This window comes from Cydia fagiglandana, chromosome Z, assembly GCF_963556715.1.
Source record: "Cydia fagiglandana chromosome Z, ilCydFagi1.1, whole genome shotgun sequence".
Classification (NCBI taxonomy): Eukaryota; Metazoa; Arthropoda; class Insecta; order Lepidoptera; family Tortricidae; genus Cydia; species Cydia fagiglandana.
This window is the reverse complement of record NC_085959.1, coordinates 33,322,478-33,347,087: the sequence shown is the minus strand read 5'-3', so window position 1 is coordinate 33,347,087 and position 24,610 is coordinate 33,322,478. Positions and strand designations below refer to the sequence as shown.

General features: G+C 38.2%; 2 protein-coding genes across 2 annotated transcripts in view; one reads left to right on the top strand and one right to left on the bottom strand.

Moving 5' to 3' along the window:
• The first annotated feature begins 978 nt into the window (after positions 1 to 978).
• LOC134679136 (octanoyl-[acyl-carrier-protein]:protein N-octanoyltransferase LIPT2, mitochondrial) lies at positions 979 to 4,989 on the top strand. The gene is made up of 3 exons (XM_063538004.1): positions 979 to 1,227; positions 2,033 to 2,245; positions 3,701 to 4,989. Exons 1-3 carry the CDS (start codon positions 1,074 to 1,076, stop codon positions 4,042 to 4,044), a joined length of 711 nt encoding a protein of 236 aa, XP_063394074.1. The 5' UTR covers positions 979 to 1,073; the 3' UTR covers positions 4,045 to 4,989.
• A 52-nt stretch (positions 4,990 to 5,041) lies between these two features.
• LOC134679132 (uncharacterized) overlaps positions 5,042 to 24,610 on the bottom strand; it is a 35,349-nt gene continuing 15,780 nt past the window's right edge. Inside the window, exons 7-15 of the mRNA XM_063537997.1 lie at positions 24,271 to 24,496; positions 13,965 to 14,087; positions 13,465 to 13,640; positions 7,274 to 7,407; positions 6,614 to 6,753; positions 6,453 to 6,534; positions 6,209 to 6,353; positions 5,895 to 6,108; positions 5,042 to 5,715 (exon numbers count right to left, since the gene is read on the bottom strand). Coding sequence (XP_063394067.1) covers positions 5,564 to 5,715; positions 5,895 to 6,108; positions 6,209 to 6,353; positions 6,453 to 6,534; positions 6,614 to 6,753; positions 7,274 to 7,407; positions 13,465 to 13,640; positions 13,965 to 14,087; positions 24,271 to 24,496 — 1,392 coding nt within the window. The 3' untranslated portion in view covers positions 5,042 to 5,563. The remainder of the gene's footprint in view (positions 5,716 to 5,894; positions 6,109 to 6,208; positions 6,354 to 6,452; positions 6,535 to 6,613; positions 6,754 to 7,273; positions 7,408 to 13,464; positions 13,641 to 13,964; positions 14,088 to 24,270; positions 24,497 to 24,610) is intronic.

The window sequence follows — 24,610 nt, the reverse complement described above, 5'->3', positions numbered from 1 at the left end:
CGTACCAAAACGTAGGTAGTTAGACTTTGGTGTTCGAATGTTACTGAAGAAAATACCTAAGTAGTTCATAATTTTCGTACACCAACCTACATTTGATTGGTTTTCATTCAAGTTACAAGTTTAAATGATTGGATATGAATATGAATATGATTTGCGCTCGAGTCTTCTTAACCGGCCTCCGGCAAAAGCTTATATGTATATGTTTGAGGTACAATGTAATTATTTACATTAATTGGAATGCTTTAAATTAAACCTTACCCCTGTTGTCATCGCCTGAGAGAACTCCACATCTTTATCTTCACTGACACTTATTACATACAGGATATACATTAAGCAACGATGTCATAAGAGTTATTTTTCATCAAAACTCAAGTTGGATGGCCGTTGACATTAATTAAGTTACACGATACAAGCGGCAACATAATCCTTGTCAGTATTAATTTCAAACAAACTTAATAATAGTGAATCTATGTCAAACCCAAAAACTAAAGTTTGTGTACTGTGTAACTTAAAAATAGTATTGTTTATACTGACAGCTGGTTTACGTAACGTACGAAACACCGCCCTACGACCAGAGAACACGGGAAACTGAATTGACTGAAAAGATGAAAGCACCACACTCTCGCTGCGGACGAAGAAAAGAGAATTTTGATAACAGCGCCACTTAGCGTGGAGTAGTTGAACTTGTGCGATGTTAGCGGCATCTATGTATTTTTATAGATAGCACATGGATATTTTGTTGCCCTGAGAAATAAAGCATTAACAAACATTTAATAATATGACTAAAACAACATTAACCCACATTTTTAAAATCAATGTACGACTAAACATATAGGTAAATTAATTGTTCGCCACATACTAATTTATTTTATTGGGATACATGGCAATATTGAGATCGAACTGTCAAAATCGCAAGTGCTTCATTTGTTTTTACAATATTTAAATTATGACTAAGTAAAAAAAATACCAATAAAACAATTATGATAAAATTGATAAAGTAAAATAAAAACAGCATAAACAAATTATTGTAACTAATAGTTAGCAGGGATTTATACATTATATTTTAAAGCAAAATGGTGAAAATCTGGAAGCTGGGTCTGATGAGCTACGACACGGCCCTAAAGATTCAAAGGGCTATAGTTCGTAAACAACTGGAATCCATGACGGACGGCACAGGCAATTGGGATACTCTCCTATTACTGGAGCACAGGCCTGTATACACTGTCGGTTAGTAGACAAATTTATAATGTAACCTGAGGAACTGCACTAGCAGTGTGTAGCTGTAGAGCTTTAATACAAAAGGGTCTATCTTGTCAGAAAAAAAGCAACCTCTAGAGCAGTGGTCGGCAACCATTTAGCAGCCAAGGGCCACATAATAGTTAAGGAAGTTGACGCGAGCCGCATTTTTGTTAATATGTGCGACTTTATTCGACATTGTTGTTATAACAAATTATATACAAAATAGCCAGGGGGGATCGCGGGCCGCAAGTGACAGGTTCGCGGGCCGCTTGTTGCCGACCGCTGCTCTAGAGTTTGTGCGGATAGAGAAGAATCGTGGAATGTATGGGCCCCAATACATTCCACAACTTCTCTTTGAACAAAAATTTCACTGCTTGCACAATATAACTTAATCTTACAATGTGCTCTAGGGCATTTATAATATAAATAATATATATATACTCATGGACAAATTATGAATCTAGGTGCTGAAGGTGAATTTTGCATTCCTTTAAATTTGAGAATACATTTCTTCTAAATTTTCATTGTTAGTTTTTCATGTAAGATGTATTGATATTGGTGCAATAAAGAATATTTACTTAGTTACCTACTTATATTGGCTGACGGGTACAAATAAGTTGATTTAATCCTCAGACTACTTTCCCACAAGAGATGCTTAGCTGCTAGGCTAGGATATGCATATTTCAACAACATATCATAAGTTGTTTAATTTTGTAGCTTATTTTACCTTAAAAATAAGCTTTACAATTCTCTGGTGGAAAAGTTATAAGCTAAGATTGAAGTATAATTTTAGGAATCAGAGACGAGACATGTAAAGAAGAAGTACAAAGACTGAGTTCCTTGGGAGCAGCATTTAGGAAAACAGACAGAGGTGGTCAGATTACTTTCTATGGCCCCGGCCAGCTAATAGCCTACCCAATCATTAACCTGAGACACTTCAAACCTAGTGTCAAGTGGTATGTCAACAGCTTGGAGGAGACTGTCATAGACCTTTTATCTGAATTAGGTAAGTTTTGGTGTGTTTATTTTTAATATGTGTTTCTTTGTACTGCGTGGGCCCCACTAACGGGAAACGCCGTTGTATATCAGTGTGGCCATATGAAGAGCGTCCATTATTGCGATAACCAATGGTGTTTCCCTTTAGAGTGGCCCGGGCACTATAAATAGTTCAGATAAAATAAGGGACTATTGTGATTTCCAAAGCAAGAGAGCCATGATTTGTTCAACCTTAATCTGTCTCAATGTTGTGTTTAAGTAATATCATTTAGTGCTGCCATGCGAAGGTCTGATAAATCTGTAGGTATAGTTATACGCAGAACTATACAAATCATAGTCACATGTATTATGAGTATTATTACATCCTAATCCTATACATACTTTGATGCATGATATGTTGGGAATTGCACTTTTTTATTATGCCATGCTGCAAAGCTAGTATATTAAAAGAAGAGGAACTATCAACAGCAATGGAACTGAAGGAAAATGGCTTGTACTTATTTTCACATAGTATAATACACTCTAAGATCTTGATCCAAAAGCTACTGGGACGTGAGTTCTATTGCGACTGCTATGCAATGTCAATTGTCTTTGTCACTGTAATGCGAATTCTTGCAGCTGGTCAACTATTACCTAATTTGATATATTTACTTTAATAATTGTAGTAATTGAAAAAATATGTCGCTCGTCGTTGTAACTGGACTTGACGGACGGATTTTGTGTCAATATCCGTCGTTAAAAGCGGTTGGTCGTTATAAACGGAGTCGTGATAAACGGTTGTACTTTCATAGTAGGTTGTACTAAAACCAAACAAGTGCCTATACTTACGTCGCTATAAGCGGTTGGTTGTTATAGGCGAAGACGTATTAGGTACTAACCGGACTTTACTGTACTTTCAACAACAATGATGCTTGATAAAGTGCGAATTACAATACATAACAACAGGGCCATTTTTTTTTAAATATTTTAAAATAAATAAATATTATAGGACATTCTTACACAGATTCCCAAGTCCCACAGTACCTAAGTTCAAGAAGGCTTGTGTTGTGGGTACTCAGACAACGATATATATTATAATACATAAATACTTAAATACATTTAGAAAACAACCATGACTCAGGAACAAATATCTGTGTCATCACACAAATAAATGCCCTTACTGGGATTCGAACCCAGGACCACGGCTTCGCAGGCAGGGTCACTACCCACTAGGCCAGACCGGTCGTCAAGGCCATACGGCCCTTAAAATTTTATTTATACTTTCTTGCACAAAAGAAAAACTCATTGTACAAAAGGCGAACTTAATGCCATGAGGCATTCTTTACCAGTCGACCTTAATTTTCGATCCATTAAATTTTCGTCATAGTTAAATTTAATTTTTGTGCGGTAGAGTAACACCATATGTAATGTACTGTAAGAGTAATTGCAGCTTTACTGCGACAGAGCGTGTGTTTTTTCATTTCAGGGCTGAAAGGTAATAGGTCGCCGCACACAGGCGTGTGGATCGACGACAACAAGGTCGCCGCGATCGGCGTGCGCGCCACGCGGTACGTCACGTCGCACGGCGTCGCGGTCAACTGCGACAACGACCTGTCCTGGTTCGACCACATCGACCCCTGCGGCATCGACGACAATGGCGTCACCTCCTTGTCTAAATCCACTGGCCTACCTTGCACTATAGACAAAATTACCCCCATGTTTATAAAGAGTTTTGACAAGGTGTTCGACTGTAAAAGTGAAAATCTTGAAGTAGACGCGCAGACTGAAATTTTAGATAGTATTTATAATAAGATAGTTGCTACGCAATGAGTGCTCGCGAATGGTATTTATTGTTTATATGGATATTTTTACAATATTTGTGTTTTTTACGCACATGTTAGGTACATGCGTTTTGCCTTGTCGTGCTGCCATAATCTTAGTAGTCCAGATACAAAAATAATAGTTCGAGCTAATTTACTACCTAGTTTTGTTCCTTCCTAATTTGTATTTATTAACAGTTAACACATTTATCTGATAAATGGATGCAATTGAACTAGTATCTAGGCTACTGTCCTTGTCCGTTTGTGTTGTCGATTTTTTGTCAGGTTTTGATAAAATTTGGTGGATATGTAGTATCCTATTTTGTTTTACGAAATTACGTAAACGTATGGTATTTTTGTAACTCAACGGAAAATATAAATAGGTATGTACATTTTTTAACTTCCAAATTTTATCAATATCTGACGAAAAACGGCAGCTAATAAAATAGTACTTAAATTGACTGTTAGAATGAGCAGGTATTTATTAATGAAATTATTGAGTTAAATAAAAAAGAAATAATTTTCTACAAGTTTATTTCATTTGTTAAATAATGAAAAAATAAATAAGTCAATTGATTTAACCTAAATAAATAAAAGATGAAGTCTCAAGTTGGGTTAGGAGAAACGACAAGTCGACGATTTCTGGAAGGCATGTACTCGTACAACTGTTGCGTCGTAGCTCATTTCATCGAAACCCAACTGAAAGTTCGTGGATAGTAACCCGCTGCCTCCGCGGCAGCGGCGTATTTACATACAACGCGTAGCTACACGACACGGCCGCGGCCGCACCCCGGTGGCCCGCTGCTGAGAGGTTCCGGATGACGCCCATCTCCAACACCGGACACCCCCAGGGAAATTTGCTATTTGTTATCATACTTTAGACTACTTTTATATAAATAAACCTAATCGATAAATTCTAGTAAAGAATTATGCTAAAATGTAAAGGTTACAACAATCTACTAAGAGTTACTCGAATTCAGAATAGTCCCCTTGAATGTAATAAAATAAACTAAATACTAGACTTATTTATTTCTATTATTCTCAGGGATTATTCCAAAGGTCTATAATTTAAAACTTTGTTTCCGCCTTAATATTCAAAATTGTACAAACACTGGTCAATCGTTAAAAAAAGTATCAAATACTTAAATTAATAAATGCATTGCTAAAATCACTAATTATATGTATAGGCATAGACCTTAATCTAAGTGTAGCATGAAATTGCTGCCTCTATAATTTGTCGGTGTAACCACCCATAATAGGTACTTCATTGTATAACTACTCGTTAAACTACTTATTATTTAATAAATGCTTATAAATGCAATAAGTTACCGCTAAGGTAAATGCAAAAGGCGCGGTGGTTAAGTACAAAATACTGCGTACAACGGTGCGCATCGAGGTGGACGGAGTTACGACCTGATTACAGTTATTTAGTCTTAATAATTTATGTCGATTTTGTCAGTCATTTGTATCACATGTGCCTCGATGAAGCAAACGGATGTCGGGTCGCATATGGAGGCTGTTGCGCGAGCCTACGAGAGGTGCTTGGGCGGCGCGAGCCACTTGCGCATGTAGTAGCAGAAGACGGTGGCGATGTACAGCAGCACTAGCAGCGCGCACGCCACGCCCAGCAGCAGCACCGAGCCCTTGCTAGGGCACGGCTCCACTATCGTCACAGTTTTTTCTGTAAATAAACGATGCTTGTAAATTAACGTACTCAAGAACGCGGAAAACAAAATCGAGCTACAATTAGCTGCGGTACGTAGCGATACCGATGTCGCCGCATTATGTTATGTGCCTAGAAGAAAATTGCTACTCTATAAGTATAGTTACACTATGCCAAAGATGTGTATGTGTACGTACCACCAAAACTGGTCTCCGACGCAGTGCCGCCGGGCTTGTCGGAACGCAGGAAGTCTGTGCTCTGTCTTTCATCTCCGAAATCAAGTACAAGGATTTCCTGGGAAATGTTCATATCTTCTTCCTGGCTGCGGGCCTCTCCGGTTTCATTGTGAGGCAACGAACGTTTCTTCCTGCCCCATGATTCCAAAGATTCTCTGCCCCATTCGCACACCGCCTGAAATTATATAATTGTTTCATGTTAGGTATTGAATTACCGAATTATAGTTATGACTAAGTGGGTAACTACATGAAAGTCAAATAATTCGTAGACTCACTGGTTCGCAAGGTCCAAGACAGTATTTAACATTGCACTGGAAGATGACTCCATAAGACTCTGTGAACCGGAACGCTTCGTACACGGACTGAAGAGCGTTGCCATCGGGAGTGAAAGCCGGGAAGATGCCAGGGTCCACGGGGCAACTAAAAAGGAACATTTTCTGATTACCTATTCACATTATCTCTTTATCGACCGTGATGTAAAATAAAAATCACGCAAAAGCATACCATTGAGTCACTTACCCTTCATCGTCAATAATCTGGAAAGTGCTCTTCGAGTCCTTGGCCATCGCCACACAGCTGCGGGCGAAGATGCCATACGGAGCTGAAAAAAACACGAAGATATTAGGACCATCTTAATCTCTATTTACATGATTGACTAAAGACGAAAATGCGTGTCTCACTGTCTTCGGGAATCTCGATGCGGAAGGTGAGGCGGTCCCCAATGCGGACGGTCTCGACCTCGCGCTGGCGCGCGTCCAGGATGCGGATACGCGGCGGCGGGGCCTCGGGCGCCGCGGTGATGGAGATCATCTCCGGATCCCTACAAATACACATAGTTGTAAAACACATCAGACAGTCATAACATAACTAACTCGCCTTCGCGCCTCAAATTATACCAATAAAAATTCCATCACGTAAGGATGAAACGCCATATAATATTTAACTTAAATCACGGGAATATATGTTTACATTACAAAGTAGCCAGGCCATTATACTAAGTAGCGGCAATGTGGGCCGGCCCGGCTGCAGTTAAGGTACCTCATTGACAGTAATCACGATCTTTATCGTGCTTCGAGTAACCTCATTAAAATACATACAAAGTCTGGTGAAATTGCGTTTAACGTTGCCGCACACGTCCACACACCGTTTCTCGCTTAAACATAATAATATATGTATAAACCTAATTGTTATGCGTTTACAATACAGAAGCTCAGTGGAATTTTAAAATTCTATTCGCATGGGAATTAGTTCGTGTACCTATACAAAACTGAACAGTATCTTAAGTTCCGTATTAATACGTACATATAAAGTTCTCGCGGTGAAAGGATCGTGTTACTAACCTGATGGGCACCATTCCAAAGGTAATATTCTTGGAGCTCATGTCGTACGTGCACTTGACTTTGTAGATCTTATCCGCCTTGGTCATTACGACACTGTGATGCTGAAGGACGACCGTGTTGGAGTACACACCGGTCTAAAATTAAAACGAATTGTTTACTAACCATCATTAGATATGAACGTATAAATAGTTCCACAATATCATATACATATTTAATATATTAATTACCCTGTAAACGGTAAGCAATATATAGAAGAGAATAAGTTCTCACGCTGAATACCTTCTTTCGCACAAAAGTTGCAATGTATTGAGTGCGGAGTTCTTCGCGCTCATTTGTTTCATTCACCTGCATTCAGAGTTTAAATCTATATGAAGGAGAAGGCCCTACGGCCTACGCCTGTGCCGTATTCCTTCTTAGACATAGTGTTATTGCTGTTAGTTTCTCTGTACAAACTAACACTATCATCATCATCATCATCATATATATAAAATTGAAAAACCAGAACGGGATAAAAAACGAGAGAAGAAGCGAGATGGCGCCTTACAAATTTCTAAAAAAGTTTTTGACACGTTTCTCGAATACGACGCACGTATGATAAGAAAAAACTGTTCCAATCTATTATCTAAATATGAAAATAGAACTAGAATATAAAATTTATCGCTTTCGATGCGTATTTAGTTTACAATAAGCAAATGAAATTTTCATAACATTCTTCATTTTACGACTATCGTCCATTTTCGGAAACTCTCGGTTGATTTCGTTTTGAACTTCAAATAACCAAAATTATGTTTGTTATGTTGGTATGCAGTGATTTCGGCCTTTTTTACTCCAAGTAAAATAAAAAGTGCTGTCAATGTCAACCTTGGTATATGAGTGATTTCTGTCATATTTATGACTTATCATATTTTGTATTAATATATTACTAATAATTTGCATTTCATTGTTTTAAATTTCTTTTCGAGTTATATTATCCAGATTGACTTTTACGGCTTCGGCAACCATTGCCATTCGTCCGGGGAACGGGCTGCCGAGAAAGCCCAAAAAATAAAAAGTTGATACGTTAATATGAAGTCAAGTAAGTTCAAGGGATGACTTTAGAGATATAATCAATTCGGGAACTGTTTTCTCGCGTAATACGAGACGACTCGACCAGGTAAGATTTTTCTTCTTGCTGAAAGTCACCATCAGATATATCGGAGCGGATGAGGTATTCACAAATATCTGAACCATGTAAATTATGTATAATGTAATTAAAGTGTATGTTCAGATATTTTTGAGCGACCTTGCTGGCTACGATATATATCTAATGGCGACTACACATTCATAAAGCAAATGTACAGTCAGTATGAAATAGATAGTGACGGCTAAAGTAGCCAAATATATCGTAATATAACTTTGTTGCCATAGAAATAAGGATGTGTTCCGATATAACTATTTGGCGATATATTTGGGTATTGAAGAGACCAAAGCGGCTGAGCTTCCGTGGCTCGGACACAGAGAGAATGGGAGAGGATCGTGCCGTGAAGAGAGCGTACTTGGGATAACGAAATGAGAGACACCCGATTGGACGTCCTAGGTACCGCAGAAACGACGTCGTTGCTCAAGACCTGCTCAACCTCGGCCATAGCGACTGGCGAGAGCTATTGCAAGACCGAGAAACATGGCGTGATCTGGTGTCAGAGGCCAGGACTCTTTTTGGGTCGTTGCGTCACCGTAGTATTATTAATATCCGGAAAGGAAAATGGGGACTACCTACGTTTGTATGAAAAGGCGAATTATGGGCGGTGGTCGTCCACATTCATCTTAAGGCGGAAATTAATCTAATGAACGTTTTTGCTGACTGGACTGATATGAGCTTATAAAAATAAATAATAATTTAAAAAAATACAATCTTGCCGTTTTTCAAATGACATTATTTATTGAGAAATATGCGAATTAAGTTATCGAAATAACGGTTACAAATAAGAAGTCCCTATTACAGAGTTATGAACCCTGGCAGGGTTGAATACATAATATTAAATGTCGATATTTAACTAAACATAAGACAAACTCTTTATTTCATTTACGCGAGCGGAGCCGCGGGCCCGCCTAGTATGTACTAAGTTACTACTAATTAATAACAATTATAATATGTACAGTCAGCAGCAGAAGTCGCTATACACTCCAGGTGCTCAAAGAGAGGTAAACGTTTAAACTGTCAAAAAGTTGTTGACTGTCATGGTAGTATTTACTTGTGAGCGCTCAACGTGTCACAAATATGTTAACAGTCGCTATTCATTAATTTCCACACTTACAACAAGTCATTGATACCTTAGCTGTCAAAAAACCAATGGTATCTAAGCGGTCAACGTGTCAAATATATCTGAACAATATGGAAAAATAGACTTTAAAGCATACAAGTATGGTCGAATATTGAATAAAAGATAGCCATGCTAATTTCAGGTTTGCGTTTTGACAATCATCGAAAGCAGTACAGTCTTGTCATCACATACATCTATCTCACGTTTTGCCCTTCAACCATTTGACAGGAGCCTCTCGGTCAACTTACTGCAAACTACTGGAGTCAGTTATGTAACGCTGCCATACATGACCCAAAAAAATTTTATTAAGCTATGAGCTTCATCACATCTGATATTTGAGTAATTCTAAGCATTTCTAGCGTGAAGTGGGGGGAGGGTGGGGTACAAAGACGGCCGCCATCCGTCATCTTTAAAAAAAATCTACTCTGATCCTGGTGGGTACTAGGGCAAGTTTGGTATCATTTTCGTATAAACCAAAGACGTAGAATTCATTGCTGATATTTGTTTTTTCAATTTCATAGTAATTTTACAAGAAAAACGTAAAAAGGTGAAAAATTTGGTTGGAGATTTTTGCTACGCGGAGCCGAAACTACAAAAGATAGAAAGTTGAAATTTGCACACTAGATTACATTTATAAAGTGTACAAGAGATAAGAAGCGATTTTGAGAAATTCAACCCCTAAGGGGGTTAAAAAGGGGATGAAAGTTTGTATGGGGTTCAAGTTTTATTTTAAGCTAGGAATTTGAAACTTCGTAAAACGATATATTATTAAAATACAAGAAAACTAATTTCAGCGTTTTTGAAAATTCATCCCCTAAGGTGGTGAAAAAGGAGTTGAAAGTTTGTATGGATATCAAAAAAATTTTTGAACGCGGGACTTGAATCTTTGTATTTGGGGATATTATTAAAAGACAGGAAAAGTAATTTCAGCGTTTTGTAAAATTCATCCCCTAACAGGGTTAAAAAGGGGTTGAAAGTTTGAATCCATTACAAATCCGAGTAGACACACATTTCTTATTGGCTCCCAGGCTTGAAATGCTTAGAATTACTCAAGGAACATATGTGATGAAGCTCATAGCTTAATAAAAAATTTTTGGGTCAACTTTATAACTGCTTCCGCTAAACTATTTCTTTTAACAGAATCGTCAAGACGAATGACACATAGCAAAAGCTAACTGAAGCCGAATTTAGAGCCAATTGTCAAGGCACGTCGTGGTCTCAGTAACAGGCGTTTGCTTTTCAAAGCGGAGACCGCGGGTTCCAATCTCAGTCGTACGCACCTAGAGATTATACAGCTTTTTGGTTTTTTTTTTGGGTTTCATTTCTATTATTAATTTGTGTCTTCTGGTTTTATGTTAATTTCGCATTAGTTTATATAATTTTTGAAGATAATGTCACATGTAGTGTAGGTATGTACGACTTTCTATCAGGACGTTGTAGGTTTGAACCCGCAGTGGGCGTTACTTAGATTACTCCTGTGCGGAATGCCATTTGATATTTACTACTCAAAAATCACGTTTGTTGTATGGGAGCCCCACTTAAATCTTTATTTTATTCTGTTTTCAGTATTTCTTGTTACTTATTATAGCGGCAACAGAAATACATAATTTGTGAGAATTTCAACTGTCTAGCTATCACGGTTCCTGAGATACAGCCTGGTGACAGACGGACGGACGGACGGATGGATTGACAGACGGACGGACAGCAGAGTCTTAGTAATAGGGTCCCGTTTTACCCTTTGGGTACGGAGCCCTAAAAATGCTGGTCTCTTCGAAAACTGACTAAATTAAATTAAAGGATATGAAAACAATGCATTTTATTAATTTCAGACATCATGTTTCATAGTAACATTTATTGCTTAGGACCTACACAATCGATATCTAAATAGAAATAGTCTTAGTTTTATTTTTCAAAACGTTCGGGGTTCGATTCCCGAGCTGAGTACACATTTTTTTTAATGTATGAATGCAGTTTTTCGTGTTACTAAAATCGATGACATGATTCCTAATAAGAGACCGGTGTATATCTTATAGTATCAGATTTTCCCATACTGGCCGATCTAAATGGGCCACCCTGTATAGTATATTTTAGTACAATAAGTAGGCTAAATAAATATATTAACATAGGTATATAATATGATCAACGGTTTGGAAGAACAGCCGCATATGACAGTTAAAATAAAAAAACCGATCATTCTAGTAGAACCTACTTATTTATTGAATAAGTTTGACACTTAACGATAAAATACTTCTTTAAGAAAGGAGGTGTCAATTCGTAGTGCTACAGTATTTATTTTAAAGTTAAACAGATAAAATGTTGATGCTTAGTTACCATTGAAATAACAACTGCTTAGCAACTGGTGGCACCCTGGCTGCTGACGTACGTGATTGGCAGTGCGTGTAGGTATTAATGACAGCAGCTTGAATTTGATTGCTTAGTTACCACTGACTTTTTAACCGTTATTGTAGGGCATGCTCCCGGGAATTCCCGGTTCTTATATTCCCGGGAATTCCCGGGAATTTTATGGTGTTTTAAGAACCGGTACTGAAGACTCGGTACCGGTACTTCCCGGTTCTCATCATATGACTATATTAATGGAATAAATATTCCCATTTCAATAGTAGTAATGTTTTAGTACTTTAGCTCGGGACATTATATAACATTTAATAATGGTGCTATGAAACGGGGGACCCAAATAACCCGACAAACTAACCTAGTAAAGTAGGCATTCGTGCAGGCAGGCCGTGCCGTCATATAGTGCTGAGTGCATGGACTACGCTACGGCCGTGTGGCTCGGCTCAGGCGGAGGCAATGTGTGCCGGTTAATTTCGTAAATTAGGTTGGAACGCCAATTAAGTGTTTGTTTATAATAAAATAAGTCATTTATTAATTCTTATGCAATAATTTTTATGAAAATAAGTTATTCATAAAGATTGTACGCTAACAAAAACAATTTCTTAAAAGTAATCAAAAGATGCCTTGAGAACCGGGAAGAACCGGGAATCCCGGTTCCGGCCACACCCAGAACCGGGAAATGAAATTCTTGGTACCGGGACCGGTACTGCATGCCCTACGTTATTGTCATTGTGATTAAATAAGGGTGTATGTGTTAAAGAAAAACTCAGAAGTTAAGGTATTTGTGACGAACTGAAAGCCTACGTGAAAATGACATCTTAGATGTCCTTATTTTTGTGACGATTGAAGTGTATATGTTTTCTTGGACACCTTGCCCGCTCAGGTATATCTGCTGCTGACTGTATTACATACTCAGTAGTGTAAAGGTTGTGTTTATGTTGACTAGGTTACGAGGCTTACCGGGGGCCGGGAGTTTACAATATTAACCGCGAAAACCTTACCTACATAATTTACCTTACAATGGATCCTTAATTAGGTCGGCAACGCGCATGTGCCTGCGACCCATAGACTTGTCGCGTAACCTCATGCACCTTCAGTGCCACAAGCTAAACATACATATAAGTAGGCATTTTAGAAAAAAAGCTTCGTCCGAGCTGTAGCATGTGACCGATTGCCTCAAAGTAGGTATAGCTAATATAAACTGAGTTTACCTAACGGTCGCCTAGTTCAGCTAAGTTTGTGGGTCATTTGCATACATATTTTACAGCAGCGTTAAAAATAGTGTAGTGTGTATTACTCACACAGACAAGACATCCTCCAGACTGAGCATAGTCGCGCTACCCTCTCTGCCACGCATACGGTAATTTTACTCCATGTTAAATGGAAAGTGTCTTTGTGTGACGTCCGTGTCTTTGAACGGACCAATCACGGCACGGGACTTCGCTCACCTCGTCCCCCGCATTTTTGGCATCATCGGTTGCATGAAATAATTGCTCTAAACTCGGTATAGAGGATTCCTAGTCTATGATTACTCACGACGCTCTGCGTGTTGCAGTCCTGGCCGGCCATGGTGAGGTCGAGGCGGAAGAGGTCGCTGTTGACCACGTCGATGTTGCACGTCTCGGAGCGGCCCAGCGCGTAGATGCGCCCGTTGAAGGGCTTGTTCGTTCTGACCTGCACCGCGATTCGAGTGTCCTTGCACAGTACCGACACTGGGGAAACACCGGGTAAGCTCACATTTATTTTGAACATTTTACAAACTGTAATAGGTACATATTGTAGTCGAGTCTCTCCCATGATTAGGTAATTACACTAATATACACACATTAAAAACCGTTTAAGCTGAAGGGCGTCCTAAAAATAGATAATGTAACATCAACTCGAGAACTATAGCAGAGTTTACTATTTAATTTACAATTTCCTTCCATCTGCCTTAGTCGGGTAGAACTAGTTTTACTTTTATGGTCGAATGAGGCATTTTTTTTTATTTCTCCGCGATATTAGATACGGTTGACAAGTTAAGTGCATATATTTACCATCGTAACAAGTGCCAGTCTTGTCACAGTTAGCGTCGTTTCGTGTCAAGTTGCTGGAAGGGTTAGTGTCCTGCTGGTGGTCGATTGTTACCGGCAGCTCTCCATTAGTGTTGCTGGGTGGCTCTAAAACAAATAGAGAAGAAAAGGTTGTAGGGTCTGGCTCGAATTCCAGCTAATGAGGGCTCTACTGTAATAACAATTGCTCTCTAATAACGCCGAACAAATGTATAAAGCGCACGTACCCGACCATCCGAACCTTTGATTAGGCTTGTTGTAAGTGCGCGCCTCGCGTATCATCATAATCGAACAAGATTGCAGCACCGAGCCGCAGTAGGAGTATCCTAATCAGCAACCGAACTGCCAACTTGCTTTTAAATCAATAGTACACAGACGTGCGTCGATTCCAAAGCGACCAGAAAAGTACTCGGTAACTCTAATAAATATAGTCAATGTTGCAATTCCACAAGACGTTAACGCGACTAACACGTAAACCTGTCGAAAGCACTCATAACACAAGCCGCACTGCTAATGATAAGTGTACTGTGACCGCAGCTCCGCTGCGCGGCGGTAACACGCCGACTGCAATTACCGCGCAGCGCGAACCTGACAACCAAGGGCTATTCTAGATTTTCACACGCAATTGGAAACTACTTGGTCCCATCGAGCCTTGCCTGCTAATCCCCAGAGCGAATGCTCGTTGTTAAAACCTCATGAGTTACAACATAACGTGTCGTTATGCGAGGTACCTACAGCCGCCGCCGCGCATTATTATACTGTTTTGTCAGCGCAATTAGCAGGCAGATGAGTCTATTATGACGGTGCATGTCATTTTATGTATGAACAAACACTGCACATGATCAAACAATGGCCACATTTTTTCACAAAATGGTGAGACAATCATATTGTCATAGAACAAGTTTATCTCATTAACAACCTACGAAACCGAATTATCACTATTCAATATTAGAGATTTTAAATCTATTTTTTGATGTAGGTACCTGTAGGTAGGTGGTATATTTGGTTTCAAGTCCGACATAAGCTGACATTCGTTTCCAAGTTACATTATGGGATTGGACACCAAAATTTATCGCCAATTTTAGACCAAATAATATCAAAACGCTTACTTAAACATAAATTTCCAGATACAATAGCGCACATTGGCTCCGTGAAATCAAAGATAATTAAATAGATCCCATTATTTTCGCTTAATAAAGGAGCCGAAATTACCTACTTGTTTATAATTTAGGTGTCGAAAAAGGCACACAGAAGCCGTTACAAAGCTTAACCAGAAAACAGTAATCAGCTGTCATCGACACTTCATCAAAAAGACCAATAAAAATGCAACAGAGAAGTGGCCAGTGAACTCGTAACCTTGCTTTGGATAATAAATTAATGCTATCGTTTTTATAAAGCTTATAAACAACTTTTCGAAGTAAATATATTATACAATTATGTAATCTGCGTTGTTAACTTTAAAACAATGCATAAGTTGGGTAAAAAAAGTCCGTCTATAAACCAATTACAAATCATGTACCCTTTTCAGGTGCCTAGGCAGTTTGCTTTCCTAATTCGTTATCATATACAGATAAACCTCTATATCGTTAGAACAGTAGGTACCTACCTAATATACCTAGTTTTAGAATTAGGAAATTACGGTAACGGTCGAACTCGCCTTCGTATCCTTAATGACGATAATCTTTAAAAACTGACATTTAGCCGACCTACTGATTAAAAGCGTTTCAATAATAGGTATTTACTTACTCTTTCTGGTCATCCTAGCTGCATTGTTCACTAAACCTTCGTCTTCTCAACAAAACTAAAAATGCGGATTTCTTATTACTTATTAGGTACTCTTATAAGGCTACACTTAACTATTAAGGCTTTTTTATTTTGAACTTTATTGCTTTTAGTCGTAACATAAAATAAAATAACACGTTCCTTTGACGGATGCACTGGAGCGCGCAGTCGCATTAGTAATGCTTTAATTAACGTGTCTATTTTAATTTCCTTTTTCATCATATTTTTCTCTACAGAATCAGTGCTTCTAGAGATAAGACAGAAATAAAAGATACAAAACTAATAAAAAAAACACTTAACTTAAGATGACTGTCGGCCATAACCATAATTAAACAAGATAACAACAAATGACTTCAGAACTGTTGGTTTACATCGCCGCGCTTACAATACGAGTAAAGCTGCTCTCGTGACTGTAACGGTAAAAAAAATATCACTACGCCTTATAAAACAAACACGCGTATTCGGGAAACGAGATAATCACAAGATCTAGAGACGATATAGAGATCAACTAGATTTACATTAGATATCGACTAGATGTGACTTGGATATCTAAGTCATAACTTGTCGAAATCGTTCAAGAGGACCTCCAGAATCGCGAAAACGTCAAATTTGACATATCTATCTTACAAATATCTTTAAATTATCCATATCGTAACTTGATGAGGTCTAGTAGAGATCTAATTCATTTTCAGAATCGAGCCGAAAGTCTCCCGCCGCGTCTGCCTGTTTGTGTGTATGTATGTTCGCGATAAACTCAAAAACTAGGTACTGAACGGATTTTCATGCGGTTTTCATATATGTATCAATAGAGTGATTCGTGAGGAAGGTTTAGATGTATAATTTGTTAAGGTTTTGTGCTAAGCTGGGGCGGGTCGCTAGTGTTATTATAAAGATGAGGAAATTCGTGGAAAAAGTACAGCTCAGAGCCCGGTCATCTAGGGGCTACCGTGAAAATCGGAATTTGCAAATCTTGTATTTCCATCTCTATCACTCTTGTTCAGTTGATGTGACATAGATGGAGATGCACGGACTACGAATTTCAAAGATCGCGTTAAGCTTCCAGCGGAGTTCATCCGAGTCGGTGACACGCGGCAACACCGGGCTGCTCATTCGCAACGCCTCAATGACTTACAAGAAACGAACAACAATTTCTCACGCCAACTTAATTATTTTTCTAAACTATTAACCTAGGTAGTATGTGCCACATACATGAGTAGATGAGAATTTGACTAAACAGCACTTGAATTTATTTATTTTGTTTAAAAGTTTTCTATTTTAGACTTTTCAGAGTATTATACTCTTTTAGTAAAATATATGATTTACCTGTTTTTTAAAAAGGCCATTTTTACTGGCTACTTGTCTATTTACCGGTGCATCTATTAGTGCTCGTCTGAGTGCGCTATTGGAACTACCTATTAAAAATACCGCGAAACTCTAATACTCTAAGATTCAATTCAACTTAAAGCTTCTTTAAATCATACTTATTCCGCATTCTGACTCTATGAATTGATTTTAAAGAATTGTATTGTACCATATCACCACTGTAACTGATTCCATTTAGAAAATTAACCTTTCATGCGATGGCACTGGCAGTCATCATGTTTCGCTAAGTGGGATCCATAAATAACATAATTATCCTTACCTAATAAGAGCGTCTTCAATGATGAATGCCGATTACGATTGGAACATTCCGAAAGACAGGTATTTCATTTAATTTACTGGAAAGACCTGTGTAAAAAGCCGTCAGTATCGCGGTCGGAAGTGTCTGTAAGGCGATAACGGTCCTATTCGGATAGGGTTTGTGAAGGCAATGTTACCTATTACCGGGAGTACCGGGACACCGTTACACTTGCATTCCCTTTTGATGCACAGTGTTATTATTCAATAAGCATTACTTGACTGGTAGATAATGTCTTAAAATATTAAGTTCATTTACATAATCCTTGTACCTATTATTATAATTAATTAAAGTAAATAAATAATCGCCTAGATTGATAGGTATAGCTTACATATCTAGTAGACATATGTATGTCCCATTATACCACATATTCACATGCCAAGTGGACAATTGCCTAAGTGGAAATGTCAAAAGTCGTTTCTACAACTACGCTCGAAGCCAAGTTGCATTTGCAATGGCCGCGTACTAGTCGCGGCCAATGACCTATAACTTAGTGATGGCATAGCAAGGCCGGCCAAGGCCGTTATATTATCGCGAGTAGATTATCGCCGCATATGTCTATTAATATTTAATTTACTAGCATATTCACGCAAATGCGTAAGATATCTATATATTTCTTTAAAAGCTCTGTTATAAATGAGTTTTCATTTCTTTACCGTCTTGTTAGTTTTCAACCAAGGAATCCAATTTTTGGGTTCATAAGGACTCATTTTCAGATATATGTATACATACATATAAGGAAACTTTGATTAAGACACCGTTCTATTTACGCGTGACGTGATTCAATTATAATCAATTTAGGGCTATTTCTATGATGTTTTTTGGTCTATTAAACCAAGACGAAATCGACCTCACGGGCGATGCAAAAAATCCTATTAAAGTCGAGTATGACCACCGTTATGGGCTACCGAAACGGGCGCCACCGCCGCGCCGGCGCTAAGCTACATCCGTACTTGTTTTGTCGCTTTTTGCATCAAATATCCGAATGCAACGTCGAGGGCGTGATACGGCACATTCCGACCCGACCTGGCTGATGGAATTATACAGACAAAACCGAGCCGATATCACTGCGCCTACTGATTGAATTTAAATAGACTGCGGTCATGCTCCACATGCATAAGTCTTTTTGTCTCTTTTGTCAGACACTCGCTTTCATATCATTTATCTTAATGACATTGCAAGTTAAAGAATAGGTTCCAATTATAAAAGCCTACGGGTATATATTTGCTGGTGAGTGTAATTGCATGTGGCATACTACCTTACCGTTACAATTGAATTTTAAAGTTTATGTAAATGCCTGAAATTATAGTTGGTACGTAAACTTATGTAGGAACCTACTGTATGTATATATACAGTGCAGATTCAATTTTGTTGAAACCGTTTCTTTACAGTTTTGATTAAGTTTGACTACGCTGGTAATAGAGATCCCATCAAAAACATTACATGTAAAAAGATGCATAGTCTCGCAATGCAATTCTTCTACTACAAAAAAGTTTTGAGATGTTATGTGTTACCAAGTCGGTTATTTTAGTCAGTGCCCTAGCACAGCCCCTAGGCTGTTAAACCGTATCAATAAGATATCTTTAATTTTTAATACGTATAATGACTTGGCAATCGCAAATTTAAAACGTGACTGATATTGCAATATATTTAGGTTTTCTATGGCTTGATAAGCTGAAAACTACTTAAATGTTTAAAATTTGAAGCTTGTGGGTATGCTAGAAGTACCTTAGAATTATGATGATCGTGAGTGAGTGTCAGTGTCGAAACTAAGGAACTTTGACGTACAATAATTCTTAAACTACAAGTTCAAATTGTATGTTTTTGAGAATATATCTAAAGCATATTAAGCCCTATATGTCACTGAAAATTCAGGGTTCTAGCTTTAGCCAGCACAAAATTACAGGACGTCGAAAATCGCCTGAATCGCTTCGGGAAAAGGATGGTACGGCCGTGCCTTTTCGTTTTGCTCGACTTGGCGGGGGCACTGCCATGCCCCCAGATAATTTACGTTTTCCATTTTAAAGGAGGATATTGAATTTGTGCGTACCTTAATTCCTGGTTTCGTAGATAGGTAAAGGATGATAATTATGATACCTATCGGAGTGGGAGAATTTCTGAATAGTTCATTATATTGTGTACTTTGCGTTATAATGAAGTAGGCTGGAGGATGGATGGCAATATTAATGCCATAACTGCGGTTCTCGTAATGGGGTAGGTAGCTCGTTGTGTGCTTACCGCTCGCCTAACGTACTATTTGAAAGCATTAACCGGAGATGTCGGACAATTTCTCTATTTTGAAATAAAGAAATGATGGGTTCAACAGTAGGTACTATCAGCTGCAGATATAGGGACCCCCCACATCTAGCGTCTTTCGAGCGTCGCCGTCTATAACTCTATGGCCGCTGCTCGACGCAACGTCGACGCAACTGCGCAGCGACGTCATTTTCCATAGCGCTGACCAGACGCCGACGCTCGAAAGACGCTAGATGTGGGGGGGGGGCATAAATTACCTCTCTGCATATAAAACAGAGAAGTTGATGCATCCAGGGGGCGCAACTATTTATGTAGCTGACTGTACATAAATTATGAAACAGTATATTGCCCTTCTGCGTTATAATAGCTTTTAGCGCTCGCTGACGAATACACATTGCCACCGAGTTATTTTTTTAAGAGTCAACATTCTAAATAATAAGACTTATGGATCAAATTATATCAAAACAATATCGCTGAAATCTAGCCCATGATCTAAGATTTACATAAGTTATACTATTTTTATCTTTTCATGTACATAAGTGGATGCCTTTGTAACTTGAGTATTGTAATGCTTTTCAAAATAAATATGTGTGTAATACCTTTACCATTTGTCTACAATGAAACGGTTATCATTGTGTCAATTGTCAATTTAATAAACCGTTTGCTACAGTAGGTACTTATTTTATTTATTCAGCATATTTCTATTGTTCTATTCAGCGATAAATATGTTATTAAACGTCCTGAATGACCACCTCTATAATTTTCTACTCCTTAATTACATACTTTGATCCATTGTGTCGCGACACTATGAATTAAGAATTATGCTCTGACATTCATAACGACCTACGTATGAAATTTATAATACCTTATGACAATATACAAAAAACTATGAAATATTAGACATGTAAACAAAATTTAAACCGTACCGTGTACTGCCAGTCTTACTTCGCATGTAAATTATGCTATTACGGGCAGAACTAGAAGTCTCCAGTCACGGACGGCGTTAATTAGCTCGCATACGCATCTCTAACGAACGTAGCGTGGGTAAAAGCGAAACGAAGTAAACATCAGAAAAGAAAAGAAAATCAACATGTGACCGCACCTGCTGTAACTTCTCGTTTCTTCTTTTCTGATGATTCATCATCAAAAAATTCGCTGAGTCGAGCATCCGGCTCGTTCATATTTCATTTCTTGGAGCTTATATAATAAATATCTTCTCCTATTTACTCATCCCCTTTCGGTGCAGGAAAACATTGTTAGTAAACCAATCTAATAGTAATAAAGTGAATAAATAATAGCTGGCGCGAGATTTGTACTAAACTATCAACGTTTTCATAGAAAATCCGAGCCAGCTTTCGTGAAATGCATGGTAGGTCCTTTTTGACACATGAAGATAAAAAATAACGCTCACACAAATCTTACAGGCTATGGGCATAAATGGACGGCCCCGACACATAATTACTGATTTTACTAGGTTAAGACTTTCGCATTGCACCGATACACAGCGTTGATTTTGAAATCGCATAGCGGTAGAAAAGATAAACCTATTATTAATACTAAGTAACTTTCATCTATAAAAAAAAACTAAACAAATAAGTATGTAACTCAAATGAGTATAGGTATTAACTTTTATGCTTGCTCATTACTTTTTGTCTAATTCATACCTTCTCAGTTAACTTATAAAAAAAAATGTTTATTGTTATTTTAACGCACAACAAGTGTTACGGCAACTTAGGCACATAGCTCAATTTCATCGACTTGGAGTAGTATAATAGCCTTAAACCCGTACAAATCGATCGTAGCGTTAGATATTCCACAGGCGAGAGTTAACCGCGGCCCGGCTCGCGAACAGCCGCGGTATCTGCCATCACTGCCATTGACCCAGGCCCTGGCATCGTGAGAATATTCAAGTGTCCACTTTGACAAAAACTGCTCGACAATACTGGCAGGCGGCAATCAATTGCGGCCTGACTAATCTAGCTATTTAAAAGAATACGACGACAAAACATAGTATTTATTGGGTACGTTTGAATATAGGGGAACGTATCTACATAATATTTTGTGTACCTATAGGTATGGTAAAAAACTTTTATGAATATTACGGATCTTAGCTTAGGCTCCGCTATTTACTACCACTTCCTTCCATTATTATAGCTAAGTTCGTAAGAATATGAACAGTTGGATGACACTTTCAATATCGGGTTTCTTACCTAGCTCAGCTAACTGCACGGCCTAAATCGGTGCGGCTGTCTAGCTCACACAATTCCGTTTCAATATTTAATCTGATGATTATAAGAGCGTAAAAACTGCGATGTATTGTAAGCATTTCTCACGACTCGACAGTGCGCCGGAGACTTTATTCATGTTCGCACCACAGAAGAACCTCTAACAATTAACTTCCGTTGAGAATACCGTGCGCTAATGGCATAATAATTATCAAGATTTATATCGCATATTGTTTTAACTAGCAAGTAATTGGCTTTTAACTTAATCATGGTGAATATTATGCATTATGATTATGACTAAGTCATTTTGATTCGTTTGTATTTGTATTCACTAATAAATACTGTATGATGAAAAAGTATCGTATTATTAACCTGCAGAAGTCAAAAATAAATTGGTTTTTGCCGGTTCCATCAACAATTTGATGAGCAAGAACAACATTCATCAATCATTACGCGTTTATTAAGGCCGGACCCGCCGGTACATATATAGTAGGTTCGTAGCACACCTCTTGCATGTTTACTTTAAAGCGCATTGTAAACAACATCAAATGAGTAGATATATCTACGTTATTTCAAAAAACCTTTTACCTGATACATTACATCCCGTAAATAAGTTGATTTATTTCATTTCTGGTCACAAAAGGGTAGTTAGGTATATTTGTCAGTGCAATTAGTATTCCTTGATCCTGATTCCATAACACAATGTACCATCTTGGTACAGTTAGTAACGGAATCCACATTAAAATAAGGAACCGTAAAACCGACTTCTTTTACAATTCTCAGCGCTGCGAATTAGGTGCAATTTATAAATTTATATACATATGTATAAAAGGGATTGTAAATTGAATTGCCCTTAATAATGTAAACATCTACATGACTTTGTTATTCAATACGTGGCATTTTACCTTAGAAATCATGCTTAGCTGAGCATAAAATAAAATCAAGTAAGTCTTTTAGGAATGCTATAAAATTTGCTTAGAGCACGTGGTTTACTTATAAACATTAAAGAGGTGCCGACTGTAGTAGAGAGGAAAAAAATCGTGCCCCTGAGTTTTACGGCAGAAGTAGATGGAGCTGTAGGTACGGCGCTATATCATATTTTGTGGTATTTGCTTTGACAACATTCATTATATCGAACGCATAAAATATGTATTTTGGAATCGTTTTATTTATACTTAAATATTTAAAGCGTAGCCTATTACCTAGAATTTTGCATCGGCGACAAAAACTGCACGACAGCGCACGTTATCTGGCTTCTGTGCACTGCCACACGAGAGTAGCATTCCACTCACAACTAATGCCTTCACGGCCACTCGACACAATTTTATTTCCCATTAAGTAAGAGCTGGTATTCCTTCTTTCACTTACTTCAAAGCCTCTAGTCGGCCAGTTCTTAAAACTACCCATTCCGTGCCCTATTACAGGAATGTACCTAAGTAGCATCGTTGAAATGACGTAAACGTACGTGATGCTCTCTCCAACTAGTTATATCTGTTTCTCACGATCTTTTAAACTGCATTTCATATGAAGCGTCGGTAGCCATCTAGCCATACAGAGTTAACTGCCTAATAGGAGTAGTTCAATCACGAGTCCGTACAGCAAGCCAGAAAGATATCGTGACATACAAATTACTTTCGCGCCTCGCTAATATGTCATCCGGGACCAGCTTGTAAAAAATACTAATGGTATCCGCATTAGCACTTTAGTAGGCGTCTATTATATTATTCAGTCTTTCAAGGAAGTGTTTGATATCTTTATGACGATTATGCGGACAGCACAATACCTCTTCCATGCGTCCATTAGAATTTTAAATTGTAATGACGAGAATCCAATAGTATTTTTGCATTTTCAGTTTGCAGTTAGCGGTGTGAGGTGAACGTGTTCGGACTACGGTCTATAACGTGTGATTTAAGAACTGGTCGCATGAGTAAATTGTGGTCTGGTAACGAGACACATCATTAGCAAGGTGGACACTTCTCAGCCGTTGTCTCTATTACTTCGCTAACATTTTGTTTTATAACCATCTTATTATTTCGTCGCTATTTATTAGCCCTCTTACCTACTTACCTAACAAACAAAACAGTTCGACTATCAAATGGTAAAAAGTATCAAAGATCCCTTGATTTCTCCGGGATCCAATAATCAAATTTTGACCCGTTGATAGTGGGACCTTTCTACGCCCTTTCAAACAAAGATAAAAATAATTTCCCAAATCGGTCAAACCGTAAATATTTAAAGAAAATATACTTATAATCTAAACAATTTTTTGCGTCGTTTCAATGTTGTAGTAAGTAAACTGTCTAAACTAATAATCACGGTCATAGAAATTAAGTTAAATACTAAGACTTACTTTCACAGAAGTTTTCGAAGTATTTCCCGATGGGCTCGCCGTCGTCAATGAGTGGTCGCTCGGCGTTTAGGTAAGCTGAGGGGCCGTCGGGCAGCGTGTGGTGGTCCAGGTGGTACAGGCGGCAGTTGTAGGCGGCCGAGTGCGGCGCGCCCAGGTACAGGAACGAGCGGCACAGAAACTCCGACTCGATGTCGCACGCCAGCCGGCACGCGGCCTCCGACGTAACCTAAGCACAAAAGAGCCTTGAAACACTTATTGTTTTGTTGTATTGTTGAAACACTAAACTCACGGATTCTAATAATTGCATCTAAAGTAATTTTATAGGGGAGCCATATATGTG